At 37.1% G+C, this 23152-nt stretch overlaps 1 protein-coding gene across 2 annotated transcripts in view; it reads left to right on the top strand.

Annotated features, from left to right (window-relative positions):
• Window positions 1-21701, top strand: part of LOC135197768 (exosome complex component 10 homolog) — a 60362-nt gene extending 38661 nt beyond the window's left edge. For both annotated transcript variants that reach the window (XM_064224851.1, XM_064224850.1), the window contains exons 8-18: window positions 1031-1221; window positions 1638-1794; window positions 4563-4711; window positions 7185-7347; window positions 9499-9720; window positions 13424-13570; window positions 14225-14344; window positions 15331-15504; window positions 17422-17613; window positions 18482-18742; window positions 21545-21701. In XM_064224851.1, the coding sequence (XP_064080921.1) occupies window positions 1031-1221; window positions 1638-1794; window positions 4563-4711; window positions 7185-7347; window positions 9499-9720; window positions 13424-13570; window positions 14225-14344; window positions 15331-15504; window positions 17422-17613; window positions 18482-18742; window positions 21545-21571 (1803 nt within the window). In that variant the 3' untranslated portion in view covers window positions 21572-21701. The remainder of the gene's footprint in view (window positions 1-1030; window positions 1222-1637; window positions 1795-4562; window positions 4712-7184; window positions 7348-9498; window positions 9721-13423; window positions 13571-14224; window positions 14345-15330; window positions 15505-17421; window positions 17614-18481; window positions 18743-21544) is intronic.
• Window positions 21702-23152: the final 1451 nt, after the last annotated feature.

Genomic DNA, 23152 nt, shown 5'->3' with positions numbered 1-23152 from the left:
CAAGGGTGACTATTCTCTGTCATTATACTATTTTCCCTATTTTGAGTTTATTATCATATTGAAGCTTTGATTATTCAGTAATGTTCAGTTCCATGTGGACTACAGAGGTTACAAAAGATGCTTGATCATTAAAATAGTTTTGAAATGTATAGAAATGGTTTTGGAAAATGTATTACAAGTGCAAAGTGTATTAGTTACTGTATATCACATGGATGGTACCTAAGTTATAATTGGAGTGGCTATATGAACCCTTCGTGATTTTGGTGTGATCTATCTTGATAGTGAACACATCCCTCTCATTACTGGCTCCCTTAAGTCTGAGGGTTTTTAATGTAAAAGAATTCAGTTTAGACTGATACCTTCTCAGGTAATTAGTTAGGAGAACTCATATGACATTAGCTTGGTTGACCATAAACTTTACTGATATTCAATGTAAAACCTGCTAAGTCTGGACCTATAGGGCATACCCTTAGGATTTGTCCTCAAATGAGAGATGAAAATTAGAAATAGGTGACAAGAGACAAAAGGGAATGGAAAAAAAGTAAAAGAAAGAAAGTAGTGTAGCTTGGGTGTGAAAGGACACTGCAAAGAACTCTAGATACCATCTGCCGTGTACCTTGGTGGGCCATTAGGTCTTTTTCCAAATTATTCTTGAACGTAAATTAATTTTGTGGGACATAACATTGCCCTGAGTATGCTATTAATTGATATGAAAAAATTGGACTAATTGCAAGCAAAAGATCATTATGCATGGAAAATGGCCACATTTGGACAATTGGTTTGACTTTGGGCATATTGCAGGGGACCAGAAATGGCCTGAATAGTAAGGCTATAGCCTTTTTTGAATATGCATTATGGATATATATAATAATCTTTAGTTCAAAGAAAAATAATATTTGGAACATCTACAGCGATTCCAGTGTACTATATTCACCATAAATGTTAAGTATGTTAATATTGAGAAATTATCTTACTTCATTCACAAATTATTATGATTGTTCTTAAAATTAATCAATTTTATGATTTTTAGGTAGCCCATGGAGCAGATCATGACATCCTCTGGCTCCAGCGTGATTTTGGTGTCTACATTGTCAATCTTTTCGATACTCATCAAGCAGCTGTTGTATTGGAATATCCCCACCGATCTCTAGCAGCTCTTCTGTCCCGTTTCTGCAGTATTGAGGCAAATAAAGTGTATCAAAGAGCTGACTGGAGAATAAGGTAAGATTGCCATTTCACAAGACACATTTACAGTGATAGGTTTTGCAAATGTAATTACAAGCTTATGAATGCTACTAGAATAGTGATAATTGCTAAGTGTAAAATGATAAAACCTGCTAAAAAAGATGAGTGTACCTTATTGTTCCCATTTCTGTTATTGAGTAGGTTCTCAGCTTATCAGATATTTCATGAGTAACAAAGACCTTCCAGTATTATAGCTTACACTTATTTCAAGGTATTGCAGACTTGACAGCAATTCCAGAGTTTGTAGCCCAAACAAAATTAGCTCTCTCTCTCTCTCTCTCTCTCTCTCTCTCTCTCTCTCTCTCTCTCTCTCTCTCTCTCTCTCTCTCTCTGTTTATATGGTAAAGTGTAAAATCATAAACTAACATGTATTTGTTTCATTCTATTCTCAGGCCACTGCCAGAAGATTTTACCAACTACGCAAGACAAGATTCTCATCATTTGTTATACATATTTGACATGATGAGGAATGAATTGATTCAAAAGGGAAACAACCTGAATAATCTGATAACTGCCGTATACAGCCGATCAGCTGAAATATGCGCAAAGGTAAGAATGAAATTTGTTTATATATATTTTATAGTGTATGCACAAAATATATTACCTTGATAAAACTGAGACATTACTGAATAAATAACGTTGATGGCCACAGAACTTCTGGCTAAATAAAAAGAAACAAGCGCAGGCTATGATAAAAAAAAATTGGCTTGGAAAAGGAGAGCAAAGCGATGCACTCTCCAAGGCGGTCAAAGAAAGACTAGCGCATCACAGGGTTTTGGGCTTGGTCGATGACCAGCATCCGCCTTGTATATGCATGAGTTGCTGATGCCACAGATTCCTTGTTTTAAAATCTTTGATTGTTTTAATATGGTTTCCAGCTAGCGCTAGAAGATTATCATATTGTTAAGACCGAAGGTTTGTTAACTATGGAAAATGCAGATTGATTAAAAATTTGTCATTTTTCATTTGTTCTCTTTAGATCCGTGCATTTTAATTCATTGCACATTTCAGATTTTTTTTCCCAAATCACATTGTGAGTTTGAGTAATGAATTTCAATCTGCTGTTTTCATTCTCTCACAAAGTGGATCTTTATTGTAAGGCACCTGCATTGCCAGGTGTAACTCATGTTGGTTGTTCCATATTATATTCACACGAATAAGAGTAATGAAAATAATTGTGGTAATGCACTTGGGTTGTCCATATAATAAGGTTCTCAAGGAGCTGCAGTCGCAAGGAAAACGCTGTTACGCGGGATCCGGTGACACTGGCGTATAGCTTGGTTCCCCCTCTCCCAGTCTCCTCCCCGGCGTGCTGTCTGTGACACTCAGCCTTGGCTTGGCAGCCGATAGAGATGGAGCTCCCACCCGCTTCTCTCGCCAGGTGCGAACTACGCTCTGTGATTTGTTTTTTGTGTGCAAAAAACACTGCACTGGTGGACATTCATTTCCAACTGTGTGAAGTCTATGGAGAAAAGTGTATGTGCGTACAACACATGCGCCAATGGTGCAGAGAATTCAAAGGCGGAGGTACAGACGTCCATAACGCATTTCAGAACCGGAGGGGAGCTGAAAGAAAAAGTTTTAAGCTACTTTTGCGGAGCAGTGGGAGAGTTCTATGATTCAGGCATAAAGAAGATGGTACACCGCGTGCAAAAATGCATTGATCTGAACTGCGATCATGTCGAAAAATAGGAAAAAGTCTAAGCTTTCCAAAAATGTATTATTCAATGCCAATAATCATGTTTTTCATTGTGAAAAATCTTTGGGAACCTTTTACGGACAACCCTCGTAATTGGGAAGGACACCCTCTCTTATACAGATGTCATTAAAAATGATGGTTGCTTCAGTGAAATTAAATTTTGAATAGAACTTTTCTTCTAACAAGATCCTCCAGGAACAACATGCCAGTTGTGAGCCAGTAGTTTATGCTGCAACATATTAACCTCAACCATTACGTTTAATTGCCAGGCTCATGCGGGTCAGATCTTTGGCTAACCCAGACCACTTTACCAATTAACTATGATTGCAAAAATACAGCCACTGATTTCAGTGTACTAATCTACTCCAGCAGAACTTCCCTAGTGGTCATTTATTACAATGTAGTGAAACATTGCAGAAACCTTTTATATAGGAGTACGTATATCCCATTGCCAGCTGGAATTGGTTGTTAAAGTTTCTCTACACGGTAATTAGTGGTATGTATTTGAGGAAGGTGGATACCCATTTCTCACCAAATGTACAATTGACTTTTTCAAACAGCTATTTGTAGATGACACTTTTACTTCTATGGATAGTGCTGGTCTAAGAATAGTAAATGCAAGCAGAATCAGTCAAGAGTTCAGGGGTGCATATGGTTGCTTTACGTCTCCCACGACTGTAGATCCTCATTCTTTGTGCTGTTTTTTCTGGGGTTAGACTAATACTCTTGATCTACCTGAAGAATGCTTTTCTTGGTCTCAGTGAAGTAGGTGAAGTATGGCACTGAGTGTAAGAAGGCCCAAAAGCAGTTCTTGGTGTTGTCATGTGCAAGCTTTTGTAACTTCCAAATCTCTCTGTCATTCTTTTCAACCATGTCTCCTGTTCCTATACAGTCAGTGAGTGGGTACTTACGCTAATCACCAAAGTTCCAACTTCTGTTGGGTCTGTTCCCACTTTCTAGTTTTTCCTCCTTTGTCATTATCATGACCAGGATAAGGGTTGTGAAGGAATGATGTCGTTCACGTTCCACAAGATGACCTTCCTAAGGGGCAAGTCTACAATATAATAAAGTCAAAGGTTTGTATTTCATAGGAACAAATAACAAGTTATGAGAATGATTTGCATTGTCCTAAATATCCAAACCCAGTCTTATCTTAATCTCACCTCAAATCAACTCTGCTCTGTCCTTGGTGCCAAAGGAAAAAGTGAGCAGCTTAGTCACTGAGTGGTGTATACCCCTATCCATTATCTACTTATATAACAAGCTGCATTGCCCACCACTATAATAAAGGAATCCAGGTTTACGTCTTTGAAAAATGCTTATTACATAATCATTTGCTTTATTGTGCTTTTCGTGCTCCTATGCAGTAGGTTACTATAATGTTTTGTTACGGGCAAAATGAAAACATTCCAAATGTGTCCATGTACTTACATGGATGTGAATGGAGTTATTAGAACATAAAATGTCTTATAAATTGAAATCTGCAGATGCAGGCACCACTTTTTCAGTGATACTTGGGTAATAGTGATAACTATACTATATATTGCATACCTATAGAATGGAAAAATGAAGAGTGTTTTGTATAATAAATGTTTTATATTGATGTTTTATCTTGCAGAGGTATGAGAAACCAATTGTTGGTCCTGATAGTCACATGGAAATATACCGTCGAAGCAGAAAGACTTTTAATTCCAGACAGATGTTTGCACTGCAGGCATTGTATTTATGGCGAGACCGAGTCGCAAGGGAACAGGATGAAAGCCCAGAGTACGTTACAGTGGTAATTTCTCTTTAGTGAGAATTTTTTGTATATAGTGAGTGCAGTATGTATAGTTTTGGTGAATTCATGGTACAAAATAAAGGTGATATGGAATTTGTGCAATTATTTTCAAATTTCATTTTGTTTCTTTGTGGTTTGTCAGTTAAGTTCAGGTTACGTATTTGTTTTTTCAAAAGCACAATTTAACCCTTAAACGCTGAAGCGGTAAAAATCAAAACCTCTACCGAATGCCGGGGCCGGTTTGGAGTGAGCGCGGAAGCGGAAAAAATAATTTTTTTCAAAAAATCACAGCGCGCTTAGTTTTGAAGATTAAGAGTTCATTTTTTGCTCCTTTTTTTGTCATTGCCTGAAGTTTAGTATGCAACCATCAGAAATGATAAGAATTATCATTATCATATATAAATAATGCGATATATGATAGCGCAAAAACGAAATTTCATATATAATTGTATTCAAATCGCGCTGTGCGCAAAACGGTTAAAGGTAACAAGTTACTTTTTTTTTCGTTGTAATGTAAACTAAATTGCAATCTTTTTGGTATATAACACATTGTAAAACGATAAAAGCAACACAGAGAAAATATTATCACAAAATGATGCATGAATTCGTAACGCGCGGACGTAAAAAAGTATTTTTTTTAAAAATTCACCATAAATCTAAATATTGTTATAGAGACTTCGAATTTGTTTTAAGATGAAGTTAAATAATGGAATATTACGATACTGTAAGAGTTTTAGCTTACAATTGCAGTTTTCGACCATTTTGGACGAGTTAAAGTTGACCAAATGTAGAAATTTTTTTATAAATTTTTTTTTTATATGCAATTAGTATTTTGGAAATTAGAAAAGCTACAACCTTCAAATATTTTTCCTTTTATTCTACATGAAATTGCGCACATTTTCATATATAAAACTATGAAATGCCTAATATGAAACGGAGCAAATTTTCCAAGAATGCGATGTACACAATTCGGAGATTTATGGCGGAGAATCCGCGCGCGGAGGGAAGGAAGTTTTTTTCATAAATTCACCATAAATCAAAATATTGTGCTTGAGACTTCCAATTTGTTGCAAAATGAAGGCAAATGATTGCATATTACTAAAATGTAAGAGTTTTAGCTGACAATTGCGTTTTTCGACCATTTCGGTAGAGTCAAAGTTGACCGAACATGGTTTTTTGTCTATTTATCGTGATTTATATACAAATTTTTCGAAAATGAGAAAAGCTACAACCTTCAATTATTTTTCGTTGTATTCTACATGAAATTGTGCACATTTTCATATATAAAACTTTATGTAATGGCTAATTTAAAATGGTGCAAACATCACCACAATCGCACGTATGAATTTTTCGGAAGAGTTACCGCGCGGACGTAAGGAAAATGTTATTTTTTTCATAAATTCACCATAAATCGAAATATTGTGCTAGAGACTTCCAATTTGTTACAAAATGAGGGTAAATGATTGAATATTACTAAAATATAAGAGTTTTAGCTTACAATTGCGTTTTTCGACCATTTCGGTAGAGTCAAAATTGACCGAAGGTTGAAAATTTGTCACTTATCATTTTTTATATGAAAATATTTCAAAACTGATAAAAGCTACAACCATGGGTTGTTTTTAGTTGTATTGTGCATGAAATTGCACACATTTCCATATATAAAACTTTATGTAATGGCTAATTTTAAAATGGTGCAAACATTACCACAATCGCATGTATGATTTTTTTCGGAAGAGTTACCTCGCGGACGTAAGGAAAAAGTTTTTCATAAATTCACCATAAATCGAAATAAAGTTGACCGAAGGTTGAAATTTTGGCACTTATCGTTATTTATATGGAAATATTTCAAAACTGATAAGAGCTACAATCATGAGTATTTTTTTGTTGTATTTTAAATGATATTGCGCACTTTTTCATATATAATACTTCATGTAACGGATAATTTAAAACTGTGCAAAAATTATGTCAAAGTGACAAAATAATTTTTGAGATATGTCACTGATACTTTTTAGTGCGATAAGAAAGAAATTCGCGCTTGCACGCCTGCGTAACGATTGTAAACAAAACAACGCCTTGATCCGTGAACTCCCAGCATCCCCCAAGGCGCGTGATTCAAAAGTTTTCGGCTTGTAGACCTATAAGTATTTTTCCGCGAATTTAAAAAAAAAACTTTTTTGAGTCTACGTATGGTACGTCCATTTGGCATACGGGGGACATTTTGACTCGACGTTTAATACGTCCATTCGGCGTTTAAGGGTTAATTACATCAGGAATTTTTAGCCAGTTTGCTCATGTAATTATATTTTTTCCACTGCCTTTTGTTCATATTGTGGTATACAATAACCTGCATTATACTGTATATAGAAATAAACCTTACATTTATAGGATGTATTTAAAAGAGATTTATTATACCTCATACATATCTTGTTTTGCATCAATTAATTTCTTTTTTCGTTACAGGTATGTGCTACCTAAGCATATGTTATTGCAAATTTGTGAAGTTTTACCTAAAGAAATGCAAGGAATTCTTGCATGCTGTAATCCTATCCCCCCATTGGTCAAGACAGAACTTTTAACGATGCATACACTCATTAGGGAAGCAAGGCAGCAAACGCTCATAGATGTAAGTGTTGTTCATGTAGTGAGATTTCTTTTGTAAATACAACCCTGTTTATTTAGTTATGCTTAACCAAGTAGGCCATCCAAAATTTAGGTAACTGATGCAGGCAGTCCCTAGTTATTTGTGGGGTTTGGTTCCCGAGGGGGTAGGGGCTGCTGCTAAATGAAAACCGCCATTAACCAAAACTCTGCGATTTGTGGTGCCATAATGGAGCTTATGGCACCTCTGTTAGGGATGTTATGGTGCCGATGACTGAAACTCTACCTGTTATGGCGCCAAAAATCGCCAATTTTATGGCGGTAGATGAGCGCTATAACACTGGATTGCCGATAACTGAGTCCACCGATAACCAGGGAGTGCCTGTATTCTTTTTTTGGGTACAGGAATTTTTTTTTTAAGAGCAAAGGCCAGTAAGACAGGCAACCTGATGATCTTTCCTAGCTTAGGGCACAAAAATAAGTAAATAAATTAAAGAAAGGAACTATACCATGGAGGAAGTGATAGACTTGCAACTTTAAGGATGAAAGGTTGTAAGGAAGAACAAAAGCAGAAAGAGAATGTCAAAATGTTTAGATTGGAAATAGAAGTATTTTTGAGTTTTTTTATATTTGTAAATCCAACTAAATTGTTCATTTTAGACCACAATTGAACTAGTCAGGCCTCTTTATCTACTCTGTTCATATGAGTTTAAGTGCACTGGTGCCTGTTCATACGTCAGTATTCTATCCTCATGTTGTTTCTATGCAGGCATCAAGGAAAAGATGGTGTGTCTTATTCTAGCAGCCAGCCAAAAAAGTTGCTCATGTATCTTAGATTCATAACTTCAGTAAGGATTTTAAGTGCTTTCACATCAGGCATTCATTGCCCTCCTTCCAAAGCTATGGGTTATACACTTTTTTGTTGATTTAAACTTCTTTTTCTCCATATGAATTTAAGACTTGCTTGAGATTTTAGGACTAGAGCTATGGAGCAGAGAAATCAACTCCCATAATCAGTGCTGTAAGTGACTCGCTCCTTGTGAATCTCATTGGGTCTTTCCATTGCCCCATTGCTTTATTTTAGATCTTGGTGAGGAATGTTGGAGGTTTTATCTAAGGAGACCCTTGTCTTCAAGACATTACTCATTTCGTGCTGGTAGAGGTTTTCCATTAAGCATTCCATTCAGTGACAAGTAGTAATGATGTCTGACTAAGGTTAGTGTTCATGAAATAATAGTATAATTATAAACTTCTACCTTTATGGTATGCGACATGTGAAAGCAGGATTTTGGCTCAGCAAATGTGTCTTTTTACTTGAAGCATATCACTCACTGTTACATGGATACCTTTTTGGTATGACCATTTCTGGTAACATTAGTAGAGTATGTACTTTCATCTTGTGACCCATCCATCCTGTTTTGCCCCCCGTCATTGTTCAGGATATTCTGCACAGTGCATTTTTCTATGTAGGTTTTTTGGCTGCTTTTTAATTGAGCTGAAGAAGTCTCCCTTTTCAGATGGCTTTGTAATATCACAGGGGGTACGTCTTCTTATGTTTCCTATTTGGAATAGCAAACTTAGTTTTGCATGGTTAGTGAGTTACTTTCTTTGTGTAGGTGAGGTTTAAAAGTCTCTCCCAGCTTCACTTTTGCTTCTCTCAAGGGATGGGCCAGTTGATGTGTGTAGTTCAGGAATAATTTGTCTGTTGCATTAAGTAGTACAGGCCCAATACACATCTTATATATTGCTGGTCTCGCACATGACATAAATTGTCATTTTAAGGTTTATTTTTCTAGTAGTGTGCTTTTATTGACCATTAGTCAAGCAATATCTTTCCACTCTTTCTGTGTCCCCTCAGTACCTGCTTCATAATATACATTGGTTGTTTTACGTTACTTGGCCTCTTTCCTTTCTGATTATCATAAGCTTGGTTTTGTTTGCAATATTCAGTCCCTTTTTCCTCTTTTCCATATCATTATTTAACATGTATAAGACATCTTTAAAATCAGCTTATAGCCCTCTACTTTCAAAATGTCAGTCTTGTTTGTCAAAGCACTTTATTCACACGCTGCTAATTTGTAGTTACAGTCTTATCTCTTGTATAAAAGATGTTAGATGCATTTGTGGCTTGCTTTCATTATTGATTAATTTAACTATTGTTTATTTTCTTTTACAGATAAAACCTTCAATTCTTGAAAATCAGCTCGCCTCTTGTACAACAACAGATGACCTTGGCTCTGAACTTATAAACAGGCACGACTTATCGCAATGTGAAGAAAACCCTGTGGGATTGGCAGTTCTTATTAACCCAGGCGATAATCTACTTGGCGACTTGTTTGAAGAGCACAAAATAAAAGTAGCACTCAAAGAATTATCACAGATGTTTGGATGCATTAAGGTATTGTATTCCTATATAGTTCTTTTAATGAATGTTTATTTGTTCATATACGGAACAAACCTTCGGTCTTAACATTAGGATTTACTAGCGCCAAGCTGGAAACCGGTAGAATTAAAATTACACTTGTGAGATCCAGGGACTCTTGGCATCTATGCCAGGTCACAGGGCATGTATACCCAGAATGCCCACGGCTACCTGTGACCCATCAGTTATTTTCCTACCGCCTTTAAGATAAGACGTGTTACTGTCTATCTGATTTAAAGCCGGTTTTTCAGTTTGCCCGTTTTTTATCCATTTCATTTTTCATTTCTTATTACCTTTTCTTTCTCCGAGTGTGCTCAGTGTGAGTGAAGAGTGTATAAATGGTATGATGGAGAATTTTGCCTCAACATCGGGATCGTCTGCCGTTTCGAAGAGGAGACAAAGGAAATGCCCAGGAGTCAGTGGCTTTCCATGTTCTAGGTTCCTAACTTCGGTGTCGAGGGATCCTCATCCAACGTGTAGTAGGTGCAGGGAAAACGTATGTACGATTACTAATCCATGTTCTGTTTGTCGCGGTTGGTTGGTGGAACAGTGGAAAAAGTTGTATGAGAAAAGCCAATACAAAAGGAAGGTGGTGACGCCATCTTTGGATGACCAAACCTTACCGGCTTCTTTTGTATCGGCAATAAACCAGGCTGCTCCATATGTTTCTCCACCTGCTTTTGATTTGTCTCATACCCCTTCGGTTTCTCCTAGCGGTTCAGTATCGGAAACGTCAGGAGGGGCCTTGGGTAATTTTATGAATAATATGCACTCTCCTTTGTTCCCAGCAAGTAGAGGGGGAGATCCGCCATCTTTGTTCCAGGCTCCTGCTCCCCAAGTGCATAGGTTGGATGGTATGTGGTCAGCGCTGGGCCTACCAGGCGTACCAACCTTGGATGGTCTGCTTGCGCATTATATGGCGTCACGGTTCCAGCAGGGTCCGGCAGCGCTGAATGTTCCTCATCCCCCGGGCTTGCAATTTATGGGAATTAATGCCGCGGCTACCCCATCAAACTCGGTGTTTACAGCGATGCAGAACGTGGGAGGTAGTTTGTCAGCAAACGTGCGGTTGCCAGCAGAAACCTCTCAGTCTCTCCCTACGAGAGGGATGACGTCACAACATACGTCACACACCGATATGGCAGGCGTGATGACATCACAGACTGCTTCTCGGCCTATTTCGCTGCTCCCAGACGCTAATACGCCTTCTGACCCGTCAATGCAAACTGTAATGCAGAAATTACAGGATATAGAGAAGAGAATGGATAAGAGAGACAAAAAGAAAAAGTGTGATTCACCTTCTTCGTCTTCTTCCTCTAGTTCGGCGTCATCGCTAAGTCCGATAACGTCACGGCGAGCGCCAGTCAAGCGTTGGAGGAGGATTCGGGAGTTCCTGACTGATCCTCAGGCTAAGAGGAGAAGAATCAATTCTTCTTCATCTTCAGACCAAGACTGTCATATCCAAGTCAGCAGGAAGGTCGGGAAGTCAGTGGCTAGTAAGCACAAGGTTAGCAGACGAAGCCGTTCGCAAGAATCCGAACAAGCGAGAGAGGCGACGGCCGACGGACTAGCGGCCGATGCGGAGTTGCCAGTTCGGATCGCAAAAACTACGATACCGCTGGTAAAATCGACGTTGGCGGCAAAAGGTGCAGCAGAGGATAGAATGCAGGTCCCAGTTTCACCCGTAAGGCCGTTCAAAATACATACGAAGGACGATAAGACTCCTATTAAAAGTACGAAAAATAGGGAGTTGGCAACCTCGGCGGATACGTTCGTGGAAGGCAGTGTCCGTCTGGATGAAAGGTCAAGGCCGAGTTCTCCGACGCTCATAAATGATACCAATACTAATAGAGACGAAGTTATATCTGTTTTAAGGGAGCCTTCATCTTGGAGATCTAGACGAGATTCTCGCTCTAGATCAGGAAGCAGAGAAAGAGTGAGGCGTTCTCGTTCCCCTGCTGACTATCCGGGATCGAGCCAACGGCGGCCAGCAAAGATCAAAGAGACCGCGGCCGTAGGGGCAGGCGGCCGTGGAATTCCGGGCCGTCTGTCAGAAGATAGGGGCGAGACAACATCCCTTGTGACGGAGAATGGTACATTAGAGCCGGAGGAAGGAGAAAACCAAGAGTTTCTGGCCTCTTATGCAGAGGTGATTGATTTGATTCGTCAATTCAATAACCTTTCGGAGAAGACAGAAACACCGGCCAGTATGCTTCCGCCTGGAATTGACATGGCATTTGGATTAAAAAGGGATACCAAGGTGTCGTATGAATTGCCTTGTTCGAGTCATGCGGATTCGGTCTTGCAACACGTAAACGCAAAGATTGCAGGAAGGGATAATTCCTTAAGATCTAATAGATCATATAAATTTATTCCCCCTCCAATGATAAAGCAAAGCAAATATTATACGACACCGAAGGTCCCTTTGGTGTCTAGACAAGTGAACCCTAATGTTGTAAGATTAAGGCCTGGATTAAGCTTGGATCAGGTTAAAATGGAGTGCCCTTCGATGACGTACCAAGAGGCTGCTACGTTAGAAGCAACAGCTTCTTCTGTCTTTCAGGCTGCTTCTTGGTTAGATCTTTGGTCAACAGCAGTGGCGAAGATTGCATCCTCGGAAGTAACAAGAAAATTAGTGGATGAATCATTGTTCATTAGATTACTACAGTCAGGTTCCAAGGTGATTGCGTACCTGACAAACGTAAGTGCCAATGTTTGGGCAAATATCCTGCTAATGAGGAGAGATGCAGCGTTGGCTAGACTAAGCCGCAATGTGGATTTGGATTCCCTGTTAGCGATGAGAAATGGGGATATCTTGGAGTCGCAACTGCTGTTGCCGGAGGTCATACTGGAAGAGGCGATAGATAGAAGAAGGATGGACACTAACGATAGGTTGGTGCAGCAGGCAGTTAGGGAAAACGTCCTAAACAGTCAAGCTACGTCCTTTGGAGGGAAGACAGCAGCAAATGTCTCGAAAGAAGACAGTGAGACATAACATCCCTAATAGAGCCACAAGACCCTCTTCCCCAAAGAGGCTAACTCATCGGCCCTTTCACAATAGAAACAACAAAGGAAGGGGAAGAGGGAGAGGCTCAAGAAGATAGGATGGGCGCCTCTCATCACTCGGCCACACCAGTGGGGGGTTGCCTGGCAAATCACTGGAAGGTGTGGCAGGAACTAGGGGCAGAGCAGTGGGTGGTGGATGTTCTCAGGATCGGGTATTTGATCCCGTTCGAGGTAACCCCGCCCCTGATTTATTGTTCTTAATTATTCATTTCTTCTCTTTGTTTGGTGTTGTATTTCTCTCCATGTTAAAGTATTTCATACTTGTGCTTTTGCAAATGAAGCTTTTGTGTATTGTAGTTTTGCAAATTAACCAAAAGTCTCCAGATGAAATTTGTTGATTGTGAGAAGGCATTTGACAGCAGCCTCATTTCCAATATAACATCCAAATTGTTGAGGGTAATTGATGGCTACCTGTGGTTGTGCAGGTAGCATGTGCTACATACTACTGATCTTCCTCTGTCTGTTGGAAAATGACAGTAGAGTCTTTGAAAATTGAGGACCACAAATGTGAGCATATATGAGGCATGGGTTTGTATGAAAAGTTTATCTTAGTTCAAAGAAATATGCACATATGTTGGAGTCTTTTTATAATAAAATTTTTTCTCATTTACAGACTAATTTAGATCACAAGTTGAAAGGACACTATGAACTATCAAAGCAGTTTATTAGTCCATTTGAAAGGTACACAACTTACTTAGAAATGAAACCTTTCATAGAGGGAGAGAAAAAGAAAGGTGCAGATCAGGATCGTATTCAGAGGGTAAGTTTCAATTCACCATGAATTTTGTTTTCTTATAAATTATTTCAGAATACATATATTTATTTAACTAAAGGTTATTCCTCATTTTTTTAATTTTTCATCTTTGCATGTCCAGTAGTTTGAATTAGTTGCAATATGCCTTATAGTGATACTTTGTCTGATCAGTAGTGATCTGCATATGTGAAAACACCTCTTGCATCAATTATGGTTTGCAAACAGTACTATTTGAGTTTTGTTTGGTGATGCATAGTATTATTTTGATTTAAGCACTTGACAATATGTTGGAGGCAAGATCCATGTGCAAGAACACATATTATCTTGATTTTGTATTGTTGTAAGTGAATCTTGTGAAATAAATAAAATGGACTAAAAATTGTTCGATAAGACCAATACTATGTTCTACTTTCAAATGAGTGGCAATGCTGTTCAAGAGCATAACTGTTTGAGTAACTTTAAAACACGTTGATGATGATATGTGCTAAACTTGGAGAGATATGGCTCTTAATCATAGCTTAGATACTCAATATATTTTCTTGTTTTCTTATATGAAAAGCAAGTAAGTTTTGAAAATATTGCATAACAAATTAACAGAATAGTGTTTTCTTTGTGTGGAATTCTCTCTAGATTTTAACAGCCATTTCTTTGTACTTTCAGATTATGGATCACTTCTTAACTTTGACCGAAAATACAGAGAGAGATTTGGAAGCAGAAAGGGAAGATGAAGTAAGAGCATTCAGACAAGAAAATGAAAACGTTGAGGCTCCTGCTCCATTAGTAAGTTTTGCTTTTGAGTTGAATACAAAGATATTCTATTGTTTATAGAATTCAGTTTTCCTCATTTACCAAGAAAAATTTGACTTGCTAAGAACTACCCAAATGGAAGTCATCCCATGGAAACATGATTAAGATCTGCATTTTGAAGACCTAACATAGAATATGGGAGATATTGGGAATTACATTATCTGGAGGTTGACTGTGAGTATTCAAAATTTTTGACCATAAATGATAGACTTTATATATGATTAGAATATAAGAGAGCATTCTGGTTTTGTTTGTGATTAGAGAAACACTATGGTCGTTAATTATTTCATTCATGTAGATTCTCCACATCCGTTGGAAGGGAAATTTCACTGTAGTACTTTTAAGAATGACAATTACAGTTTAAGCAAGATTGATTTGATAATATTTTAAAGTTTTTGCTTGTTACAGGAAAACCTTGTTAATGATAACATTTTATCTACTATGACAGCTGACCTCCAGAGTCCATAAGTTTAAAAATATGTGTTAATTTTATAAAGTATTAAAAGGTGTATGGAGACTGCAAACCTCCATCTAGACTTAGCAATCCACCCCCAAAAAAGGTTCCTTGGAACCTAAAGTTGTAGTCCCCTATCTCCCAGAATCAAATTTGTATAAAAATCTAAACACAATTTTTAAGAAATTTTGCTAAGTAAGAGGCAAACAAATAAATATAGAGAACAAAATATAACTCCTTGATGCAAGTAATTAAATACTCTTGCTTTTTTATGAATAGCTACTACTCTAAGGGAGATCTTTTCAAAAAAGTACATGTATGTTGTAAGGATTGCTTTTAAAGCATTTTTATCTTTTTTATAAATCCCATGAAAGCTTTTTTTTTTTTTAGTTGCCCTTTTAACTTAGTTGTATGGTACACTGGAATTTGTTCATGATGGGATAGATATAATTAATAAGTGATCATGTTTTCAGCTGTGATTTGTAATTTGTTTTGTTTGTTTCAGAACCTGCCAGAAGTCTCCTTTGTATTGATGAAGGGAGAACAAGAAGAAGCATTGATTTCCAATGAAAGACAGATAACTCACCAAGCAATTGACTCTTTCTTGGAATCAGCTCGAATGAGTGCAAATCCACGCCAAGATACAGAAAAGAAAGAGGAACCAGATCGTGTTGGCCAAGTGAGCAGTCATATTTTCAGTATCTAATTTGGGTAGTTGATATGCTGTACCATGAAACTTAGGCAGTTTTTATTTACATACCGTATTTTTAAGGAGTTGCAGTGTAGTAAATAAATTTTACATATTCATTGATAATAAACCATTTTGGACCAGTTAATGATGTTAAATACTCACCTTTCATGTAAGACCAATTCTTTCAGGCAGTGCGTTTACTTTTTTCTTTACTTTTGTCTCCACAAGCTTGGTTGTAGGTACATTAATTTTATGTTTCCTCTTGTCCATTATGCGGCTATAACAAATTTATCCTTTGTTAATACTTCTTTCCCTGGTTCTGTTTCCTCTATAGATCTTTTGTAGTGACACAGCACTTATTTGCTTAATAAGTCTTCCCAGTTTCCTGTTTTTCTATTGCTCATCTGAATTTTAGTTTTGGTAATCTGCAAAATGCCTTATGAAGATCCACAAATTCAGTATATGATGTGACCTCTTCCTTTGGGCATGGCACTTCTATAGTTGCCTTATTATAAAGACTGCTTCTGGTTAAAATATCTGATAAGGAACAAAACTGTCATTCTCATTTTGTAAAAGATGTTGCATATCTCTTTCTGTACTTTCTCCAGTATTTGCATTGCATGCTCCAGCAGTATTATTTCAGTATACTTTTCAGTATACTTTTAACTATGGAACATCCATTCTTTCTTTGTACATTACTATTGTAATATTATTTTCAAACTCTTTTTGTACATTACTATTGTAATATTCTTTTCAAACTCATATTGTCCCATTTTTTTAATTTGTATACATTGTGGTCTATTCGTCAATGACTGGGTCTGTGACTGCTTTTGAAATTGATGAATTCAATGTGGCCTGGGATTTTTCTTCATTTCATTTCCCCAAGATGTCGTGGTCTCTTCAGACATTGCATTTTATAGTCATATCCTCCAGTTGGGATTTGTTATCTTCAGCCAGTAGAATTTAGTGTGCTTCTGCCTTCATTGTTCAGGTACATTTTAAGTTTAGTTACTTCATTTCCATTTTCATCATGTATATATGTTCCCCCATTGACATCTTTTCTGCTGTTTCTTATCCACTTTGTTACTGCAGACATTTGCACTTACTGTTGAGATAACTAATCCATAGGTTTCATAGCTCATTGATTTTTATGTCTGTTTTCTTCCTTATTGTTTATTTCTCCTTCCATATTCTTGAAATTTTATCATCTTCCTTTAAGAGGCTATTTTGTAGCCTCCTTTGGGTTCATCCTTCACATTCTTCATTGCACCTTGTGATGTGACCACAGTGGTGCAGTATATTCAGTTACCTAGCTCATTATCCCTTGCGTAGAAATAAAAATCAGACTGCACTTCTTAAAACATTAATTTTCCATTGTTGTTAACAAAAACTGAATTATTGTTGTTGACTTTACTGTAGGACTGGAATGGACATATTTTGCATTCAAGAGGTAATTCATCTGGGGACTGTCTATTTTATGCTTATTTTTGAAAGTAAGGCTATGAATAGATTTAATAAAAGAACACTGTAAATTGGGCTGATAATCCTAACCATCAGAAATTTGGGCCTGCTTCCTTCCTGTGAATTTACTGGTATTGTAAAGGCAGAGTTGTGGACAGTATAATTTTGTCTCAGCAAAACATGGAGAATTCTTTATAAGTCAATAATTGTCTTGAAGTTGACTATTCATACTGAAATATTTGTTTTGTAAATGTTTAAAAATTATCGTTTAAAAATAGACAAATTAGGTTTAATTATCTCTGATAATTTTGTTATTATAACTTTAACATGGGCAACCACAATAGAGTGAAGTATTCTAACTTGGTGGCTGCATGAAACTACCTCATTATTCTAAGTGACGATTGCTGCCATCAATCAGTTACGTATATGTATTTTCCTTTGCAGTTACTGCTTCATTTTAGAAGTCTTTCGGGAAAACGTTCACCTGAATTGAAACCTAGGTCATCACCATCTGATGAAGAAATGGCTGATGTGTCAAGTAATGTTCCAGAGGAGACAAAGAAGAAACCTGTCACAAAGAAGAAACCTGTCAAGAAGAAGAAAAAGGGTGTAAAGAAAGTAATACTTGCAGATCAGGTAGGTGGCTCTTCTCTCTCTCTTAGCTAAGATGATTCAGCTGTGTAAGCTATTTATTAGCATTTATAAATCCCTGATACACCCATTCATTGCTGCCAATTGAAGCATATTGGTCTGATAAACCTTTGAGATGCTTAGTGGCAAAATAGTATAGTCTACTATTGATATAACAGGTACTCTAGCTAACAGTAATCCATATAAATTCTGTACTTTATACATCTTACTTCAATTAAAGGAGTTAGATGTGAAATTGGTTCTCACCATAGACAGCATATATTTTCTATAAAAATAAATTTGCACTGCTGTTGTTTGCAAGCAAGCCTTTTGAATACAGTTGTTTGAAATGTAACAGGCCAAAATCAACACTCCACCATAATTTTCAATGTCAGGATTGCATGAAGATTATGAAATATATTCCTGTAGATAAGTAACTTCAGTCACAAAACCAGGTTTTGTGATGTACAGTATAAATGAGTCATTAATCACTTGCAATGAGGTATGTTGACATTTTCATATTTTGGGAGCTAATCATTCCTTTTAATTTAAATGAAATTTATTGTAGAATTCAATTTCGTTGATATGTAATTGAAGATATCAAATCTGTAGATAGATAAAGTCAGGATGTTGAACGACTTAAAATTTGTTTTTTCCCATTAATCGGCTCAGCTATGTTTTTTTATTTGCAAATCAGATGATTCTACTTCAGATTGGTTAAGTGTGAATACTATGTCATTTTTGTTTCTTGTAGTATTTGTAAATTCCTTTGTTTGTATAATCAGGACCATCGGCATTGAAGATATTTTGGATACCTCACATATTGAACTTACTTCATATTAATTTTTATTTATTTATTTCATATTAATTTTAGATTAAGAAGAAGCCCAAAAATAAGTCTACCAAGAGACCGTCAACTGGTACAACCGATGAGACTCCACCAAAAAAAATGAAAGTGGAAGAGGGGGATGAGGTAGATAGTGAAAATGAAGAAGGGGAACTATCCGATTCCCAGTCTGAGAAAAATGACGAACCCTCAGGATTTGACTATGCTTCTGCAGATTATACCATCTTCCAGAAAGCAAGACTCAAGGCATCCCATAAGAGGCCATTTAAGGGTAAAATTAGAGGAAAGGTAATTATCACGAGATAGTTTTGCAAAATGGACTGTTGAAGGTTTTTGGTAATTATTGTATTAAAATGGGAGCAACTTTCAAAAACTGTTGCAGATATTTGTAGACTTATTTAACTGGCACCACATTCAAAGAATTAGGATTTAACCTTTCATAAGGGAGTGCGATCCAAGGTGAGATATTAGGATGGTTAACTTCTTGATATTTTACCTTCTAAGAGAGTTGTCATTAGCTTGCTCATTTAATTTGAAAAGGTTTAGTTGATCTTGGCTAACTAAATCTTTGAGTCACCAGCTTCTTTTAATGCCTTGAAGGAAGGGTTATTGGGGGCAGATTCATTTCTGAACAAATGCCTCAGACCCAACTCATCCTTTAGCAGATCATTAGTATGAAGCCATAGTAGCCATGTAATTGCTCTCAGCTTATTGTAAGGCCTATTTGTGCATCATTGACTACTTTTAATTTTACATACAGAATATAATTGATTGCCATACTTAACCTGCGACTTGTGCATAAGTCAAGCAACCTCAATAATGACTTTGTATATGCTTACCCATTAAACCAGATATGGCTTTGAAAATATTTAAAGATTTCTTAGCCTTCAGTTTCAGGCCATTAGTATGATTTAAGAGAGTGAGTGTAGGATCACATATGTCCTCTGCTTGGCAAAATAGTCTCATCTCATTTAAGGATTATATTGCTGAAAAGTCAGGTGAAAAAAATAACTATTCCTTCTGCTTTCAGTCTTCTTTTGCTTATTGGCAAAGTTTTCTTGTTGCTGGCTGGGCCACATGTAGGTTATTTACCAAACAGCTTCTAGTCTGGTTTTTATTAGTCAGGAGACGATACATTCTCTTTTCCTCTTAATCCAAGTTGGTTGTAAGAGCACTTTTGTCTGGGATTCTTCAGTATTGTGCTACCTTACATGAGCAAGGATGCCTCCTACTCCAGTGTTTATATTAACTTATATTATAAGTTTATTTTTAGAATAAATGCCAGTGTTTATATTAACTTATTATAAGTTTATTTTTAGAATAAATGCAAGCTTAAATGTGAGGTGGGGGCACCTTCAAGGGACAATTATTCAATACTGGAGGAAGTAAAATCAAGAGGCATTCAAGTTAAGGGGGCCGGCCGGAACCCCTATATATGGTGGTATAGGGCGAAACATGTAAAGTCATGAAAAAATTCATGGAGCTTCATATGGCAATTGAGAATACATATACGAAATATTTCGTCAAAATTCCTCTTACTTTCATAGTTACAGGGTAATTAGTTAACGTAACTCAATAAGCCTAAAACATTGATCCGTACAAGAAAATGCAATATTTCTTCTATTATCGTAAATTTTGATAATTATTGTCAAAGAAATTGGGAGAAATGGCATCTGTAGACATTCCCTGAGTCGAGATGGGAGACTTCAGCTCTGCTACCAAGTCCAGTCATGATTTAGTGCAATCACAAACTTCAGGTAGTTTACACGTTCGATTTCACCTCTGACATTCGCTTGCTATTACGTATGTTTATGTATGTTTCGGCAAGAATTTCATCATGCTAATGAGGAAAAGACAAGGAAAACATCTCGCTAACATACAGACGAAGAAAAATCGCGCAAGTATTATCACAGAATATCATAATGTACGCGTAGTTAGTGAAGAGAGAGGGGAGGGTTGCTAGTAAGGGTTGCGAAGTAATGCCCCCGTCTTGCCTGACAGCACACGTCACACTGTGCCCAAGGCTATGATCTTTGAGCAAAGAGATCTTCATTTATGATAAATAACAAAGTTTTGGTTTTTTAATACCCAAAATGGAATATGAAATTCATAATAATTATGATTTATTAAATTGTCTTTGTAAAAAGAGAGTACACCTTCGAGTTTCACCTCTGACATTCTCTTGCATTTACGTTTGTTTATCTTTGTTTCGGCAAGAATTTCATCATGCCAAAGAGGAAAATACAAGGAAAACATCTCGCTAACATACAGAAGAAGAAAATTCGCTATAATAAGCCGAGTTAGTGAAGGGGAGAGAGAGAATTGCGTAGGAAGGAGTGCCCCATCTCGCGTCAAACAGTGCCCCAGGCTACGATATATGAGCAAAGGGATCATCATTTATGATTAAATTATGATAAATAAAATAGTTTTGGTTTATTAATACACAAAAAAGAAATATACATTCATAATAATCATTATTTATTAACATTGTCTTTATAGAAATACGAAGGAAAACTTTGAACGCCCGTATCTCAAAACTATACTTATTGACCTTCAAAATCTATCTTCTCACTTAGTTTTAAAGCTATAACATTGGAATTTGGTATATAACTCAGAAAGACATTATAGAACAATCAAATAGAGCCCTTTTTTCCAATTTTTGTTTCGTCTTTTTTTTATAAATTTTTTTTCTCCTGATTTATAGGGTTTATTTTTTTACCATATTGAAAAATTCATATCTAGCAAAAAAAAAAAAAAAAAAAAACTTTTAGAAAAAAAACTCCATTTGATTGGAGGTCTACATCAGGTCTATATATGGTAGTAATCCCAGGTCTTAATATTAAATATCAAGGGAGGAGATAGAATTTGAAAAATTGTTATTTTCGGGATAAATCGCCCTGGCGTCACAAAACCGAAGGTCAGAGGCGAAAATCATATGTGGTTTGGAGATGTCCCAAGTCACCTTATTAAGTGGTATGAATATCAAAGTCCTGTCCTTAAAAAATGGCATTAGCCGGCCGGCCCCCTTAGGATATTTTGTAGTTTGTGATAATTTTCCGTGCTTTTATAATTGCATTCTTGTCATTACAGATGGACAAGAGACGTGGAAAATATTGAGTTCAGAGTTCCTAAGGAATAGGGATTGTGAAGCCATTCGCTGCTGGATAATGTTAAGTTTTATTTTGTACATATCTTTTAACTTCAGATATATGTACTTTCACTTTGAATAAATGGTAACTAGATGTAATGGAGATTTTATAGCCTCATTTTTTATGTAAGTAATAAAAAACAATTCTCCTCTGATTTAAATTTGGCAGAGTAATCTTATGAAGTTTAAGGTTGTTCCTATAAGAATAGAACCTATGTCCTTTTATGCAGGGAGTACTCCACCACCCTCACTGGATTTTTTTGTGTCTATGGACAATGAGTTCACTCAAGACAGGTCACTACTGCATGATATCCTGGGTATCATGAAGAGTGCATGCATGTGATCGTGCAGCTCCTTGGATGGCTTAAGGTTCATTCAGAGCTTCCAGTGTGCTCATGCACGATGGTGCACGTTAGCTCTTTCATAGCCAATAGTTCAACTTCTGTTGATCATAAGGAATTGTATCGGAAAGATGGCTATGGTTCAAAATGTGTTATTTTCATGAGTTATACTCAGCCTGTAGTTTGGCAACTGTTGCCTTCAGTACAAATGATACACGATCCTCACAAGGGCATGCTAGCTAGTAGTCTCTCCTTTGGTAGGGTATCCAAGTTATTTCTTAAGTGATCAGATAGGACCAGAGGGTCCTTAGCCTTCAGAACCCTAGCTGGCTGAATTGGAAGGCTACTAAGATGTCATCGAGTTCATTCATGACTGCAGCAATCTAGGGAAGGCAACCTTGGTACCATTTGCATAATCTGATCTTGTAAATAGAGCTCACTCTTGGCTGCACTCCGTAGAGAAATCCAGAGTTCCCCAACAAGGGGACTCGTGCTGCAGAATCAAATGGCTTCCCCACCTCAAGATATCATCAAGGTTTACTCTACTGCCCATGGGATTAGGAGGCATGGAGGTAGCCACTATGCAGTCTCCTTCAAGTCTTTCATGGCTTGAGAGAGAACTAAAGCTGAACCATCAGGGACAGCCACATCAACTGTCTGGTGTTGGAATGAGTCTCCCTTCTTTGAAATTGATACAAGGAACTCGGACTCATGCTTCCTCTCAAATGCCAAACTCCATTTAACTGCCTATTTACCAAGTTAGAATGACCAATGTAAACTCACATTAAAGAATACTCCTTCATGAAAGGACCTGGTATGGATTCCTAAAAAAGTACAAATTACACACCCTGAAAAGTTTAATCCATTTGTATTTTTCGTAACAAACCAACCTTCGGTCTTAACATAAGAATTAAGCGACAGCTTTACACAGCCAACCAACTGGTCAAGACACTAATTTTCTCATCTAGTTCTCGCACATGGGATCAGGTTCTAAGGCTCTTCAGGCCCCCAAGAAGGTCCTGGGACCTGAACGAACCTACACTCCAGTGGTAAATAAGGACGTGCTCTCCTGGCTCAATTGACAGGCCAGACGATGGTTCTCATGGCTTGGAGGTTGGAGATGCTGGTAATATCTCATCAGATCACACTTCAGGGGCCAAAGCTCTTTTTGGACTTGGAACTATCATGCTCTAAGCATGCAGATTTTAT

The sequence above is a fragment of the Macrobrachium nipponense genome, chromosome 21 (genome assembly GCF_015104395.2).
Source record: "Macrobrachium nipponense isolate FS-2020 chromosome 21, ASM1510439v2, whole genome shotgun sequence".
Taxonomy (NCBI): domain Eukaryota; kingdom Metazoa; phylum Arthropoda; class Malacostraca; order Decapoda; family Palaemonidae; genus Macrobrachium; species Macrobrachium nipponense.
The sequence above is the reverse complement of the archived record's forward strand: the minus strand, read 5'-3'. Positions and strand labels throughout refer to the sequence as shown.